The sequence below is a fragment of the Eptatretus burgeri genome, chromosome 10, assembly GCF_056783735.1.
Source record: "Eptatretus burgeri isolate ZD-2024b chromosome 10, Ebu_testis_v1, whole genome shotgun sequence".
NCBI classification, from domain to species: domain Eukaryota; kingdom Metazoa; phylum Chordata; class Myxini; order Myxiniformes; family Myxinidae; genus Eptatretus; species Eptatretus burgeri.
Window position 1 is genome coordinate 102,485,171 of NC_140970.1, and position 13,030 is coordinate 102,498,200.

The 13,030-nt window shown below is 47.7% G+C and overlaps 1 protein-coding gene across 3 annotated transcripts in view; it reads left to right on the forward strand.

The window, feature by feature from the left end:
- The window catches only part of MRPL30 (mitochondrial ribosomal protein L30), a 41,250-nt gene that overhangs the window by 22,960 nt on the left and 5,260 nt on the right, over positions 1 to 13,030 (forward strand). For all 3 annotated transcript variants that reach the window (XM_085899733.1, XM_085899732.1, XM_085899731.1), the window contains exons 2-3: positions 9,172 to 9,276; positions 10,188 to 10,337. In XM_085899733.1, coding sequence (XP_085755859.1) covers positions 9,226 to 9,276; positions 10,188 to 10,337 — 201 coding nt within the window. In that variant the 5' untranslated portion in view covers positions 9,172 to 9,225. The remainder of the gene's footprint in view (positions 1 to 9,171; positions 9,277 to 10,187; positions 10,338 to 13,030) is intronic.

Genomic DNA, 13,030 nt, shown 5'->3' on the forward strand with positions numbered 1-13,030 from the left:
TGGTGTAATTGTATATGTGTGCTTCCCGTTCATCGCGAAATAAATGTGAGTTATGTTGAACTGTTTTCCCGCTTCGCTTCGTCTTTTCTTTCATTGAATCTCCATCTTGCTTCACGTAAAGGGTTGGTCGTGGGCTAAAACGCCCGATAATTAATCGAACCGACGAATAACACCGCTCGGTTATCCCGATAGTACGGAACGGGTCGCTTAAAGTGGCCCGTGTCCAAAGTCGACCTGCGGCAAGGTGCGATCGCCCGGTCTACCCTCCGTGTGGGTACTTAGGTAGGTCTAATTTGGCGAGCAACCCTATCCCACGCGGGGGCCGATTGGCACGATCGTGGTGAGACCGAAAGGTCCACCCGTGACTAGTTCCCGGCGTTAGTCCGAGAGGGTCACGACTGGATTGTCCGTCTGGTGGGCGACGTGCCGCGATTCGAGTTACGTGGCCGTTCGCACGCCGGCGGGCGCGAATCCGCAACACTGGTGTCAGGTCGTGCGATATAAACCCATCGCCCTCCTCGCGGCACTGGTATTGGAGAACGGGAAAACGGGCTCTCCTGTCCCCAATTAAATTCACCGGTATCGGTCCAGGGGTGAGAGAAGCGACCCCGATTCCCTCCAAATTACGAGCGAGCTAAATTAACCCTTTAAGAGAAGCAAGATGGCGTCTCAAGGCGAGCGGGAGCCGGGGGTATTAGAAATGGATGTAGAATGTGTAGAATCCATGGTCCAGGATGAAATCCCCGTGGAGGAAATGTTGGTTGTACAGGAAAACGAACTCGCTCAACTGAACCCAGAGCCCGAAATGGGTGCGGCAGCGGCCGCGGTGTATGACACCTCCCCCCCCCTCTCCACCAAAACCCTTCCTCAACCCCTGCCGAAACGACTCACCCAAGCGCACCCGACATGGCCCAGCTATTCACCATGCTGGCACAAATGAATGCGGAAATGACAGCGAAGATAAATGCGGATATGAAAAACGAAATGAAAGGCATGAACGAAATGAAAAACGAAATGAAAAGCATGAACGAAAAGATGGATACAAACACAAAGCAAATGAGGGAAGAAATGAAAGAGCTGCGGGGTGAGACGCAGAACATGGGCCGATGCTTGCAGGCGGGCATGAAGGCCGTTTGCAGGGAGCTGAAAATGGCGACTCCACGTGTGGGAGCGAACGAGCTGGGAGGGGCGCAGCGGCTGGCGGGCCCGCGGAGGAGACGGGTAAAAACAATAATTCGGGGACGTGTTGGGCGAGGGTCGTGACGATGACCGAAAGGGAAAAATTAAATGGGGAGACCAAAACGTGTGAGACGAGACACGAGGTGACGACAAAGGAAATATAAAATAGTTGAGACAAGGGAGGTAAAGGGTGAAGAGGTGACTGAGTTGGCAGAGACACGGGAGATGGGAATGATAAAGGGAAGACTACACGACGAAGACGGGGATAGAGACGCACACACACACACGGAGGTAGTGGAGGACAATGGGGGTGAGCTCGCGGACCGTGCAGGGACCCGGTGCGAGCAGCGGGATAGCCTCCTCCAGGAACGAGGGGAGGGAGTATGCCCCCTTGAGGTGAGTCACGACCAGGTGAGTTCGGTCGTGCTTTGCGAGGTCGAGGGGAGGAGTGCTGTGGACAGGTGCACGGAGAGCTTGGGGGTATAGAGGCCCCGGAGACCCTTGTGGGGACACGAATCCCCAGTGTGGTTGTCCCTGCGTGTGTGGTGCAAGGTGTGAGTGCGTCCCCGTGTGTGGAAGCGACCCCGTGTGTGAGTGGTGTGGTGGCGATGGTGCCGGAGTACGTGCTTCCCAGCACGCCGTGTGTGGATGAGGCACGCCGTGTGTGGAAGAGGCCGTGTGTGTGGATGAAACGGCCAGTGTGAGTGAGGCACCGCGGATGAGTGCCCCTGCGTGTGTGAGTGAGGAACGGTGTGTGGATGAAACACCGCGGTTGAGTGCCCCCGCGTGTGTGAGTGAGGCACGGTGTATGAGTGAGGCACGAGTGAGTGGAAGGCCGCGAGTGAATGGAGCACCACGTGTGAGTGGTATGGTTTATGCAAGGGAGACCGTGTGTGTGAGAGAGCGGTATGTGAGGGAGATGTCGGTTGGCATGCGGGAGCACGCAGCCGCGTCTCCCGGTGTGAATGTAATGGAATGGAGTGTGAGCGTCGTGACACGCAGGTGTGCGTGGGTCGGATGGCGACGACGGCGACATGTGAGGAAAGAAAGCCGAGTAGCGGCTGTAGTTTCGGGGACCGTGCCGGGTTCACCCAGCAGTGAGCACGAGGTCCGTGCTGTGCAACGCACGAGGCCCCCACGTGCTCGCTTGCGAGAGTGAAGTCCCGGTCCGGAAACGCACGCGGTGGATTTGCCGATCCCGCGGACGGACAAAGTTTAGGCAGGATTACGGATTTGGACCGGACGGGTTCTCCACGCGATCGTGTGTGTTAAGCCCCAACGGGCAAAGCACATGTGTTCGCGTGGGGAACCCCTCGAGACGTGGGGCTTGGTTTTTTTCTGCGCACGGTGACGTCATGGCTGCACGTGGGGTTGGAATCCGGCAGGAGGGGTATCCCTGCCGGATGGTACCGTCCAAGGAGGGACGAGGAACACGTGCAGCTGCATGACGTCACGGGCAGGTGCAAAGTGCGCGAGTTGCCGCGCTGGTGCTGCGCATGAAAAAAAAAAAAAAAAAAAAAAAAAACAAGCCTCACTTTCGGGTGCACAGGATTCCTGGGCAAGGGGTGGAAGACCCCCTTGATCAGGGCACAGGATGGAAACTAGTTAGTGGGAAGGGTTAGCTTAGTTAGACCGACTTCATGGGGCAGGAGTAAGTCCTCATGGAGTCCGTGGAATGGATTAGAGGGATTGTAGCCAGATTTAGGATGGGAAAATGGGAATAGATTTAGAAGACAGTGACAGACAGTGAATGTGTAGTGGGGACGTAGCTTAGCTACGTAGTGTTAAAAGGAACGTGCTGTAGTTTAAGGGACGACGTGGGAGCACGAGTTAGTTAGGGGAAGTAGTTAGGAGGATGGCAGAGTTCAGCGGTGTGTGTGTTGAAGAGTTGGTGAGTTGTGAGGTGAGTACATGATGAGTGAGTGAGGCCAGCGGGTCTGTGTGAATGGAGCGAATGGGGAATGCATGGTGCGATGAGTGATTGGGGGGAGGAGTGACTCCCGCCCAAGGGACCCCGGGGTCAGTATAAAGTGAGTTAGGGGGTTAGTCAAATTAACAAAAATGGAGGTTGTTTTGTTGTTGGTGGGAGTGTAGGCTCGAAACCCGTTTGGAGGGGTGCAGGAGCCCTGTTGACGGGCTGGGAGCGTGGCTGCGAAAGGTGAGTATCGCTGAGTGGGTACCCCGGGCACCAGGCTAGTCGGCCGTGGTAGGCCAAGGGCCCATGGGGGGCCGGGATAGCGTAGTGGGCACGGGTGCGCCTGCTTGGTGCGGGGGCCCGGGGCGCCATTAGCCGCGTGGGCAGTGTTGTGGGCACGGGTGACCCTCGGAAAGGGGCCTGGGAAGCCAGCCTGCCACGTGTGCGTTTCAGGGGAGGTGCCATGGGGGGCACTCCCCGGTGTTAGGGAGCTGGTAGGCTCGGAGGCAGTATAGTGCCCGGGGGTGCCATCGTCGGAGAATCGGCAGAGGGTCGTGCCTGCCAAAAGGAGCCACGTGTCCCAGCCATGAGACCGTGTGAGGGCATGGAGAGAAAATTGGGGGGCGAGGCCCGAAATTGTAAGGACACCAACACAGGCGACGGGAATCTGGGTTGTTAGAACCAATAGTTTAAGCGAGAGGCGCTTGTTGAAAGCCCCGGGGTAGTTTAACAGTTAAATGGTTAGGGTAGATTAGGAGATGTACCCCTCCGCACCATCCATCCCCTCACTCTCGTTGTGGGCCGCTGGACCCACTTTGTGTTATAGATCGCTGAAGTCTGGGGAGGCCATCCTGAGGCTTCGTTGGGCCTCGACACAGGACGTTAGCTCTCCCTTATTCCCCTCCGGGAAGGGAACGTAGGGGTTGGGAGTAGGCTGGGTGACAGGATAGGTTAGCCGAACAAGGACGATAAAGGGGGTTAGGGGACGATTTATAGTGGTGAAGTAAAATAAAAAAAGTTGGGCTAAATTGGGGTTTGACAAATTAAGGGAGTGGGTATAGACAATGACAGGCAAAGGCGATAGGTTGGGAGGGAGACCGTAGGGTAGGTCCGAGCCCGCCTTCTGAGTGGCCAGCACCACCGCACTCCCTCCACCAACCTCCACTGAACGGCAAAGGCTGGCCAGCTTCATCTGCTGGCTGCGTTGCTGCAAGGCAAAGGCCGGCCCACTTCATCGGCAGCTGTTGTTTTGCTGCAAGGCCTGTGCCGGCTGGATCGTCTGCAGCTGCTGTGCTGCAAGGCCTGTGCCGGTCGGATTGTCTGCAGCTGCTGTGCTTCAAGGCCTGTGCCGGCCAGTTCATCTGCCGGCTGTGTTTGCCTGCAGCGGCCTTCTTCTGCGGGCTGTGTTTGCCTGCCACCTTTGCCATGCCATGCCCACTGCCCCTGTTCACCAGCCCCGTTCAATTTTTTGCTTTGCCCCCCCCTGTTCATTGCCATGTGCGCCAGGATCAGAAAGCAACAGTTTGCAAGCTGCGAGAACTGCCCTGTTGGCAGCTACAACACGGGCCTGCAGTGGCGGCCCGTGCACCGTGTTTGTACATCCATTGTACAAACATTGTTTGTTTGTACAATGTTTGTACATCCATGGGCCCGTACATCCATTCATCCATCCATTCGTTGTGCTCATTGCATGTGCCACTTGAGCTGGCACGGAGACTGCGTTTGTGCAGCCCATGCACCGTTGCGGTTCACTGCGTTCAGTTCAAAAGGGAAGGCCTTGGACTGCGTGTGAGCAGCCGGCCACGTTCCCTGTCACCTGCATTATTTGAGTCAGAGACTGCATGCGAGCAGCCTGGCTCCCTGCTAACTGCTTTATTTTTGCAGAGTTCATTGATCCTGGGCCATGGTTTAGTGTAAAATTTGTAAGTTAAGGTTAAGATGTACTGTAAATATGAGTGCGCCCCCGGCATGTCTGTCCCAGCGCCGGCAATTTTATTTAAGTCGTCCGTGTGAGTGAGTTTGTTTAGGTAGTTACTCAGCCCTCAGGTTATTTATTTTGGGGACACGAATACCATGAATGTCGCACTCAGGGATCCGTAGGTAAAATGCACTAGGGGAAAACTACACATGATGGCACACGAAAATTTGACGACTCGGGACGAGTCTGTAAAAAGGGGAGGGGGTATTGTTGTGGTTGACGAAATTCGCAAACCACCATTCAGGTCCCTTAGGTGAGATATCTCTGTAAGTATATGTGTAGTTAGGCCCAAACCCGTTGTTTCGAGGGAATAAATGTCATTCAGTCGGGCTGCGACTCTTCAGGATAGCCGTTTTTCTTTTACTATCTTTATTTTGGACCAGCCGCCATTACTACCACCACCAACCACAACGCCGCTTCACAACAACAACCACCAACCACAATGCTGCTTCACAACAACCACCAACCACAACGCCACTTCACAACAACAGCCACGACCTTAACCGTCACAACTCGCCACCATCGCATCACCGTCATTCCCACGCCATTTGTGGGCGCCGATGCTGGACTCGTGCGGGGCGTGCACCGAGCAGCGTGTTCAGAGACATCACAGACTTTCCAAGAAAAACGGATCAAAAACGACTCACGCCCACTTCTGTTCCGTCCTATCGGAGAGCGTGGGGCGATTTGGCCCCGCCTCCAGGGCGTTGGAGTTAGGTCGCGATATGCAAATTCATGGATCAAAAAGCATTCACGCCCACTTTTCCTCGGTCCAATGGGGAGCCAGTTGGAGGTGAAGGGTCGGAGGTAAAGGGTCAAAGGTGGGGGAGCGAGGCCACGGGGGATATAAACGGCCGCGCTCGCCAAACAGTTCAGTTCGGAGGGGAGAAGTAAAAGTTGAGAGTGGTGCGTTGGAACGAGTTGTCGGTGGAGCTGGGAAGAAGAGTCAGAGTTCGGAGGGGAGAAGTCAAGAGTGAAGAGTTGGGACGAGCCAAGAGAGGAGACGGAGAGGGCGATTAGACGGAGCTGTGGAGAGGTGGCGGCGGCGAAGGCGGATGAGGGGGTGCTCGCGTCGGTGCCGGGAGCTGCAGAGGGAGAGGCCAGCAACGCGACCGAGGTCGAGGAGGAGACGCTCGGCGCGGGACCCGAGACAGGGTGATATCCGCCATCCCCCGAGCATCAACAACCCCCCTCCTGTTTCCCCCCGCGCTGAGATAGTGCGACAAGGGGGCCCCTTTCCCACCCCCGACCAGACACTGTCCGCGAGGCCCGCGGAGTTGAGGCGCCACCGCCGCTCTGCGTCTCATCATCAGACGGGTAGGCCCGACACGGTCTCGGCCCCAGGCCCGTCTACCCCCTCATCCTGGTGGGTGGTTCTTTTTCTTTTGCTTTGGGTATCTGTGTTGTCGGCGCCGTCTGTGAAGTAAAATTGTATAAGTGTTGCCGTGTGCTCGGTAGTCGGATAGCTCTGCATTGTGTTTCTCTTTTATATTTGCTTTTTGTGTAATATTGTGTTTCCCTTTTACATGTACTTTTGGTGTAATTGTATATGTGTGCTTCCCGTTCATCGCGAAATAAATGTGAGTTATGTTGAACTGTTTTCCCGCTTCGCTTCGTCTTTTCTTTCATTGAATCTCCATCTTGCTTCACGTAAAGGGTTGGTCGTGGGCTAAAACGCCCGATAATTAATCGAACCGACGAATAACACCGCTCGGTTATCCCGATAGTACGGAACGGGTCGCTTAAAGTGGCCCGTGTCCAAAGTCGACCTGCGGCAAGGTGCGATCGCCCGGTCTACCCTCCGTGTGGGTACTTAGGTAGGTCTAATTTGGCGAGCAACCCTATCCCACGCGGGGGCCGATTGGCACGATCGTGGTGAGACCGAAAGGTCCACCCGTGACTAGTTCCCGGCGTTAGTCCGAGAGGGTCACGACTGGATTGTCCGTCCGGTGGGCGACGTGCCGCGATTCGAGTTACGTGGCCGTTCGCACGCCGGCGGGCGTGAATCCGCAACAATATATATATATATATATATATATATATATATATATATATATATATATATATATATATATATATATATATATATATATATATATATATATATATATATATTACCTCAACATTACCTTCACAACGACAACTACACCGCCGAGAACAGAATCTCATCCAAAAATATATATATATATATATATATATATATATATATATATATATATATATATATATATATATATATATATATATATATATATATATATATATATATTACCTCAACATTACCTCCACAACGACAACTACACCGCCTAGAACAGGATCTCATCTAAAAAAAAAATATATATATATATATATACATTACCTCAACATTACCTTCACAACGACAACTACACCGCCTAGAACAGGATCTCATCTAAAAAAAAAAATGTTACCTCAACATTACGACAACGACACCACCTAGAACAGGATCTCATCTAAAATATACATGTATGTATATATATATATATATATATATATATATATATATATATATATATATATATATATATATATATATATATATTACCTCCACAACGACAACTACACCGCCTAGAACAGGATCTCATCTAAATATATATATATATATATATATATATATATATATATATATATATATATATATATATATATATATGTATATATATATACATTACCTCAACATTACCTTCACAACGACAACTACACCGCCGAGAACAGGATCTCATCTAAAAAAATATATTACCTTCACAACGATAACTACACCGCCTAGAACAGGATCTCATCTAAAAAAATATATTACCTCAACATTACCTTGACAACAACTACACCGCCGAGAACAGGATCTCATCTAAAAAAAAAAATGTTACCTCAACATTACCTCCACAACGACAACGACACCACCTAGAACAGGATCTCATCTAAAATATATATATATATATATATATATATATATATATATATATATATATATATATATATATATATATATATATATATTACCTCCACAACGACAACTACACCGCCTAGAACAGGATCTCATCTAAAAATATATATATACATTACCTCAACATTACCTTCACAACGACAACTACACCGCCTAGAACAGGATCTCATCTAAAAATATATATTACCTTCACAACGACAACTACACCGCCTAGAACAGGATCTCATCTAAAAAAAAAATATGTATATATATATTTGAATTGTTTATATAATCAGCTGTAAGGTCGCGGAGACGCAGACCTCAACACCCGACGTGAGGTCGCGGAGACGCAGACCTCAACACCCGATGTGTACTTTTGTATGTTTTCTTTTGCCTCCGCTGATGAAGTTGCCAGAGGCATCATGTTTTTGGGTTGTCCATCTGGCCGTCCGTCCAGCTGTCAGTCTGTTCCTCCGTTCGTCAGTCTGTCCGTTCGTCCGTGATATGTTTTCGGTAACAAGTATTGGCTACCCCGATAACTTTATAACGGCTGAAGGAATCCAAGCCAAACTTGGTACATGTTTGCATCATGATGTAAACATGAAATTATTTGATAATGGGGTCAAAGGTCAGAGGTCCCGGTGGGTTAAAAATTCTGTTACCGCATTAACTTGTGAACCAGTGATGGGAATTTGACCAAACTTGGTGTGAGTATATATTATGATGCAAAGATGAACTGATTAGATTTTGGCATCAAGAGGTCAGTGGTCAGAGGTCATGTCAAGTTAAAACATGATACTTGAGAACAGCTGAAGAAATTTAAATCAAACTTGGATGGTACTCGTATGTATAATGATGTAATAAAGTGGGTGGTGGCATATCGGTCGACGTCACGACGTCAAAACTATGTCTCCTTTTATATCTTCGCAATCCTTTAAATTTTGTTTGAAATTCATAATTTTGCTGAATGCGGATTACTCGTATCATTACTTATTTTTTCAGAAGAGATCATTCCATACCCATTTGATCACATGGAGGACAAATTGGACTGGTTTTGAGTTAAGATGGTCGGTGGTGATTGTGGATGATGATGATGTGATGGTCAGACAAGGTTTAGATTGAGATTGTTAAGCACCAAGTTAACCAGCAATTATCTCTCAGTCCCTGCAGAAATTTCATGTTCTCAGTTCCTGTCCGAGCCAATGGCTGCGCAGTATGAGCTCAACCGCACACACAGGTTCAGTGTTCAAGTGGGCTGTGCCAAAGGTACTGTGTGTCTTCAACTTTTTTGCTTGATCGTGTCAAGAAAACGGCCCAGGTGATAAAGGGAGCAATTAATTAGTGTAGTTGGTTATTTCATTTGTTTCGACAGGTGGTTTGGTATTCATGTAACGAGGAATCCTGAGGGTCGAATGTGTTTATTTAAAAAAAAAAAACTTTTTCACTCCGAACATCATTACCCACCCCCTCCCATTCACCCCCTCACCCCCTTCACCCTCAATTTAAAACCTTCTTTGGTCAGTCACACATTGTTCCCTCAGTCGTATTAATGGGATTTCCTGAAAACAATGGTGTTGAAGGGGATTGCCAAGACGTGTGTGTGCACGTGCTGTTTGAAGCAAGTGGCCAATGAGATTTAAACTTGGCCTCTTCCAAACCTTGCCAGCCAATGAATGAGATGAGTGATGTCACGTGGGGTCAGTTTAATTACGCCGCCAAAAGCAGCCAACTCTGACTTCAGTTGAAAGGTTCAGTGGAGTCTAGACTGATCGTCAAGCAGTCCGCACGGCATTCTGCACCGGCTTCTCCACCACATTCCCCATGAGATTCTGCCAAGTCCTTCAATAATTTGATCAGCCTTGACGACAGACAGCTGTAGATTGTTCCCCTCTTCTGCTTTTTACCGCGAAGGGGGCGACAATGTGCTCGTGGACCACGATGTTTTACATTATGTTTGTTTATATTACGTTATAAACAGCAGTGTAAAATAAAAGCTTCAATCAAAGTGTTCTTGTTGAAATAGTATGTACACAATACTCTGTTTGGGGGTGATGAAGGAATAGTTGGGAGGAGGCTGTGTTGAATTGAACCATGTTATTCTCATGAGTTTTTCCCCATTTATTCACTGTTGGGAGTGGGAGAGAGGGACACGGTTATCATAACCCTCTCTGTGTCAGCCAAGGTATTATCCAAGCGAAGAAGATCACAAGAAATACGGTGGAGATCCTGAGCAGCCACACCAACTGCATGTGGTGTACCGCATACGTAGTGCACTTCGGCGTCCGTACTGGGAAAAGAACATGGTGAAAACGCTGGGTCTGACAAAGGTTTGTACGAGATTAACATGGTCATGGGTTTTTTTGTCTTTTCTTTGTTAATCCAGCTTATTTTGAATCAAATGTACTTCTCCACCCAGTTTGCTCACAAGTTACATAGAATCGTACATAATGCACACGATGTACTTTGCAACTTTTTTGTCCATCACCCCTCCGACAAATTCGGAGACGGGCGACATTAAAATGAGCTCAGTCCATCCGACCGACCGTCCGACCGATCGTCTCCCCTTGTACTTTTGTGTACACGATGTTTCAAAAACGATTGAACATTTAGCTTTCATATTGCAGATATCGATTACTCGAATGATATTTTCTCGACCTGACTTGATCACGGCAGTGATTGGATGAATTCCGTTGTCATGGCAACCATCTCAGTAACTTCGCTTGTGTTTCAGAATTTCAAAAACCGTTCCACATTTAACTTTCATACAGATCGCGGCAAAACTTTACACGTATCACCGCCTATCCATGAGGAACAAAAGGTTCATGCAAATGACGTAGGTCACATGGTTTGGCAGCCATATTGGATTTACCCTAAAACCTCTTAAAATATTCTCCAGAACGGCTGGACAGATCGACGGGAAACTTCACATAAATGTTCCCCAAGCCATAGGCGTTCAAGTCTTTGAAGGAATAATTGATAGGTCATATGGTTTGGCTGCGACATTGGATTGAAGAAAAATATTAAATAATGTTTTCTCTGGAACTGCCTCGTCAATTGACGTGAAACTTCACAGTTATGATGTGGTAGTAATCATGAATACATGTTTTAAATTTAAACTTGATCGGATGCATGGTCTGGCAGGCAGAATTTTTTTTTTCTTTCAGGTTCTTATTTATTTATTTATTTATTCAGTTTTTTTTTTTTGTTTGTTTTGAATAAGGTTCACTTGGCTGTGCCTGAATGGGTTTCAGGGTAGAGGAGTAGCATCTGAAATGTGACTCCTATCCACCAGGTTCCTCCTGATGACTTCCTCTTTGCTTGTTCTGGTTCCTTCTGATTACTCCAATGCACGACTGTACCTATTTGGTCTTCCATTTGATTTTAATTTAATTTATTTTAATCCCATTCTAAATTCAATTGAATAATGATAAAAAAAAACGTCATGGGTCTGGGTCAGGTGTCTGATCGAAGAGGGACGTCTTGGTACCCGGTCATCACTGCCAACACTTATAAAGTGGCAGTTCTAATGATGTTTCTTAATTTCGTAACACACCAGTACACAAACACAACACAAAACAAGTCCTGGCGAGGGGCTGCAATCATTGATTGCTGTTTTTCTTGTTCCAGATTTTGATTTATTTAATTTTTATTAAAAAAAAAAAAAATCAGAAAAACGATTGTCATGATTTAATGATTTGCCATTTTAAAATTGTCTTCATTTCTGGCAGCTATTGAAAACTGTTACATATGTCCCTTGTTTTATGGTTGCACGATTATATGGAATTTCGCTACAATGTAACGTATAAGTTATGTAACCAAATAGTTATACATTTGCTTTTACAGAATTTTGAATGTTTTTATGCCTCCGCACCAAGGGTGCCGGAGGCATTATGTTTCCGGGTTGTCCGTTCGTCCGTCCGGATTTTCGTTTACGCGATAACTCAAGAAGCAAATTGTAGAATTAAATCAAACGTGGTAAAAAGGTAAAGTAAGACAGGGCAATTAAGTGATTAGATTTTGGCCCAGATGTGATAAAGGTCAAAGGTCAAGGTCAAACTCTGAAATTTTACTGTTTATGCGCTAACTCAAGAAATATTGGACAGAATTTCATCAAACTTGGTGTGAAGGTAAAGTTAGACAGGGCAATTAACTGATTAGATTTTGGGCCAGATATGATAAAGGTCAAGGGTCAAATATGTCAATCCTCAAGTGTTTATGCGGGAGAGCAGAGGCATACCCGTCGACTGCGCGCAGTCGAATTGCTCTAGTTTTATTATAATTTTTGGTGGGGAAGGAGGAGAGTGTTCGAACAACACGTGGTCGGTCTGTCGTTTGGCTTAGTGTGCATTTCATATTGCTCCAGGTCATTTTCACTCGCTCTTCATGCTGTACCGGTTTCCCATGTTTTTTCATACTGTACCGGTTTCCCACGCTTTTTTATACTGTACCGGTTTCCCACGCTTTTTAGCTCGCCTGTTCGAAGAACAGAGAGCTATAGCGATACCCTCGGCGTGAGCGTCAGCGTGAAAAGGTTAAAGTTTTTGGTGCAAGTTATTTCCTTTCTAATGTTTTTATCTACCACACTTTTTTACTGTTTACAATATACAAATACATATATTGTTTTAAAATTATTTTGATCAGACTTCACTGCAATGCTTTATAAAAAATATTATTGGACTAGTCTTTTAATAAAAATGATAAATGTATAAACAGGCGAGCAATGGGTGGCTTTGACAGCAACTCTCTGCTTCATACTGTATCAGTTTCCCATGCTTTTTCATACTGTACCGTTTTCATACCGTACCGGCTCCCCACGCTTTTCATACCGTACCGGCTCCCCACGCTTTTCATACCGTACCGGCTCTCCACGCTTTTCATACCGTACCGGCTCCTCCGCTTTTCATACCGTACCGGCTCCCCACGCTTTTCATACCGTACCGGCTCCCCACGCTTTTCATACCGTACCGGCTCCCCACGATTTTCATACCGTACCGGCTCCCCATGCTTTTCATACCGTACC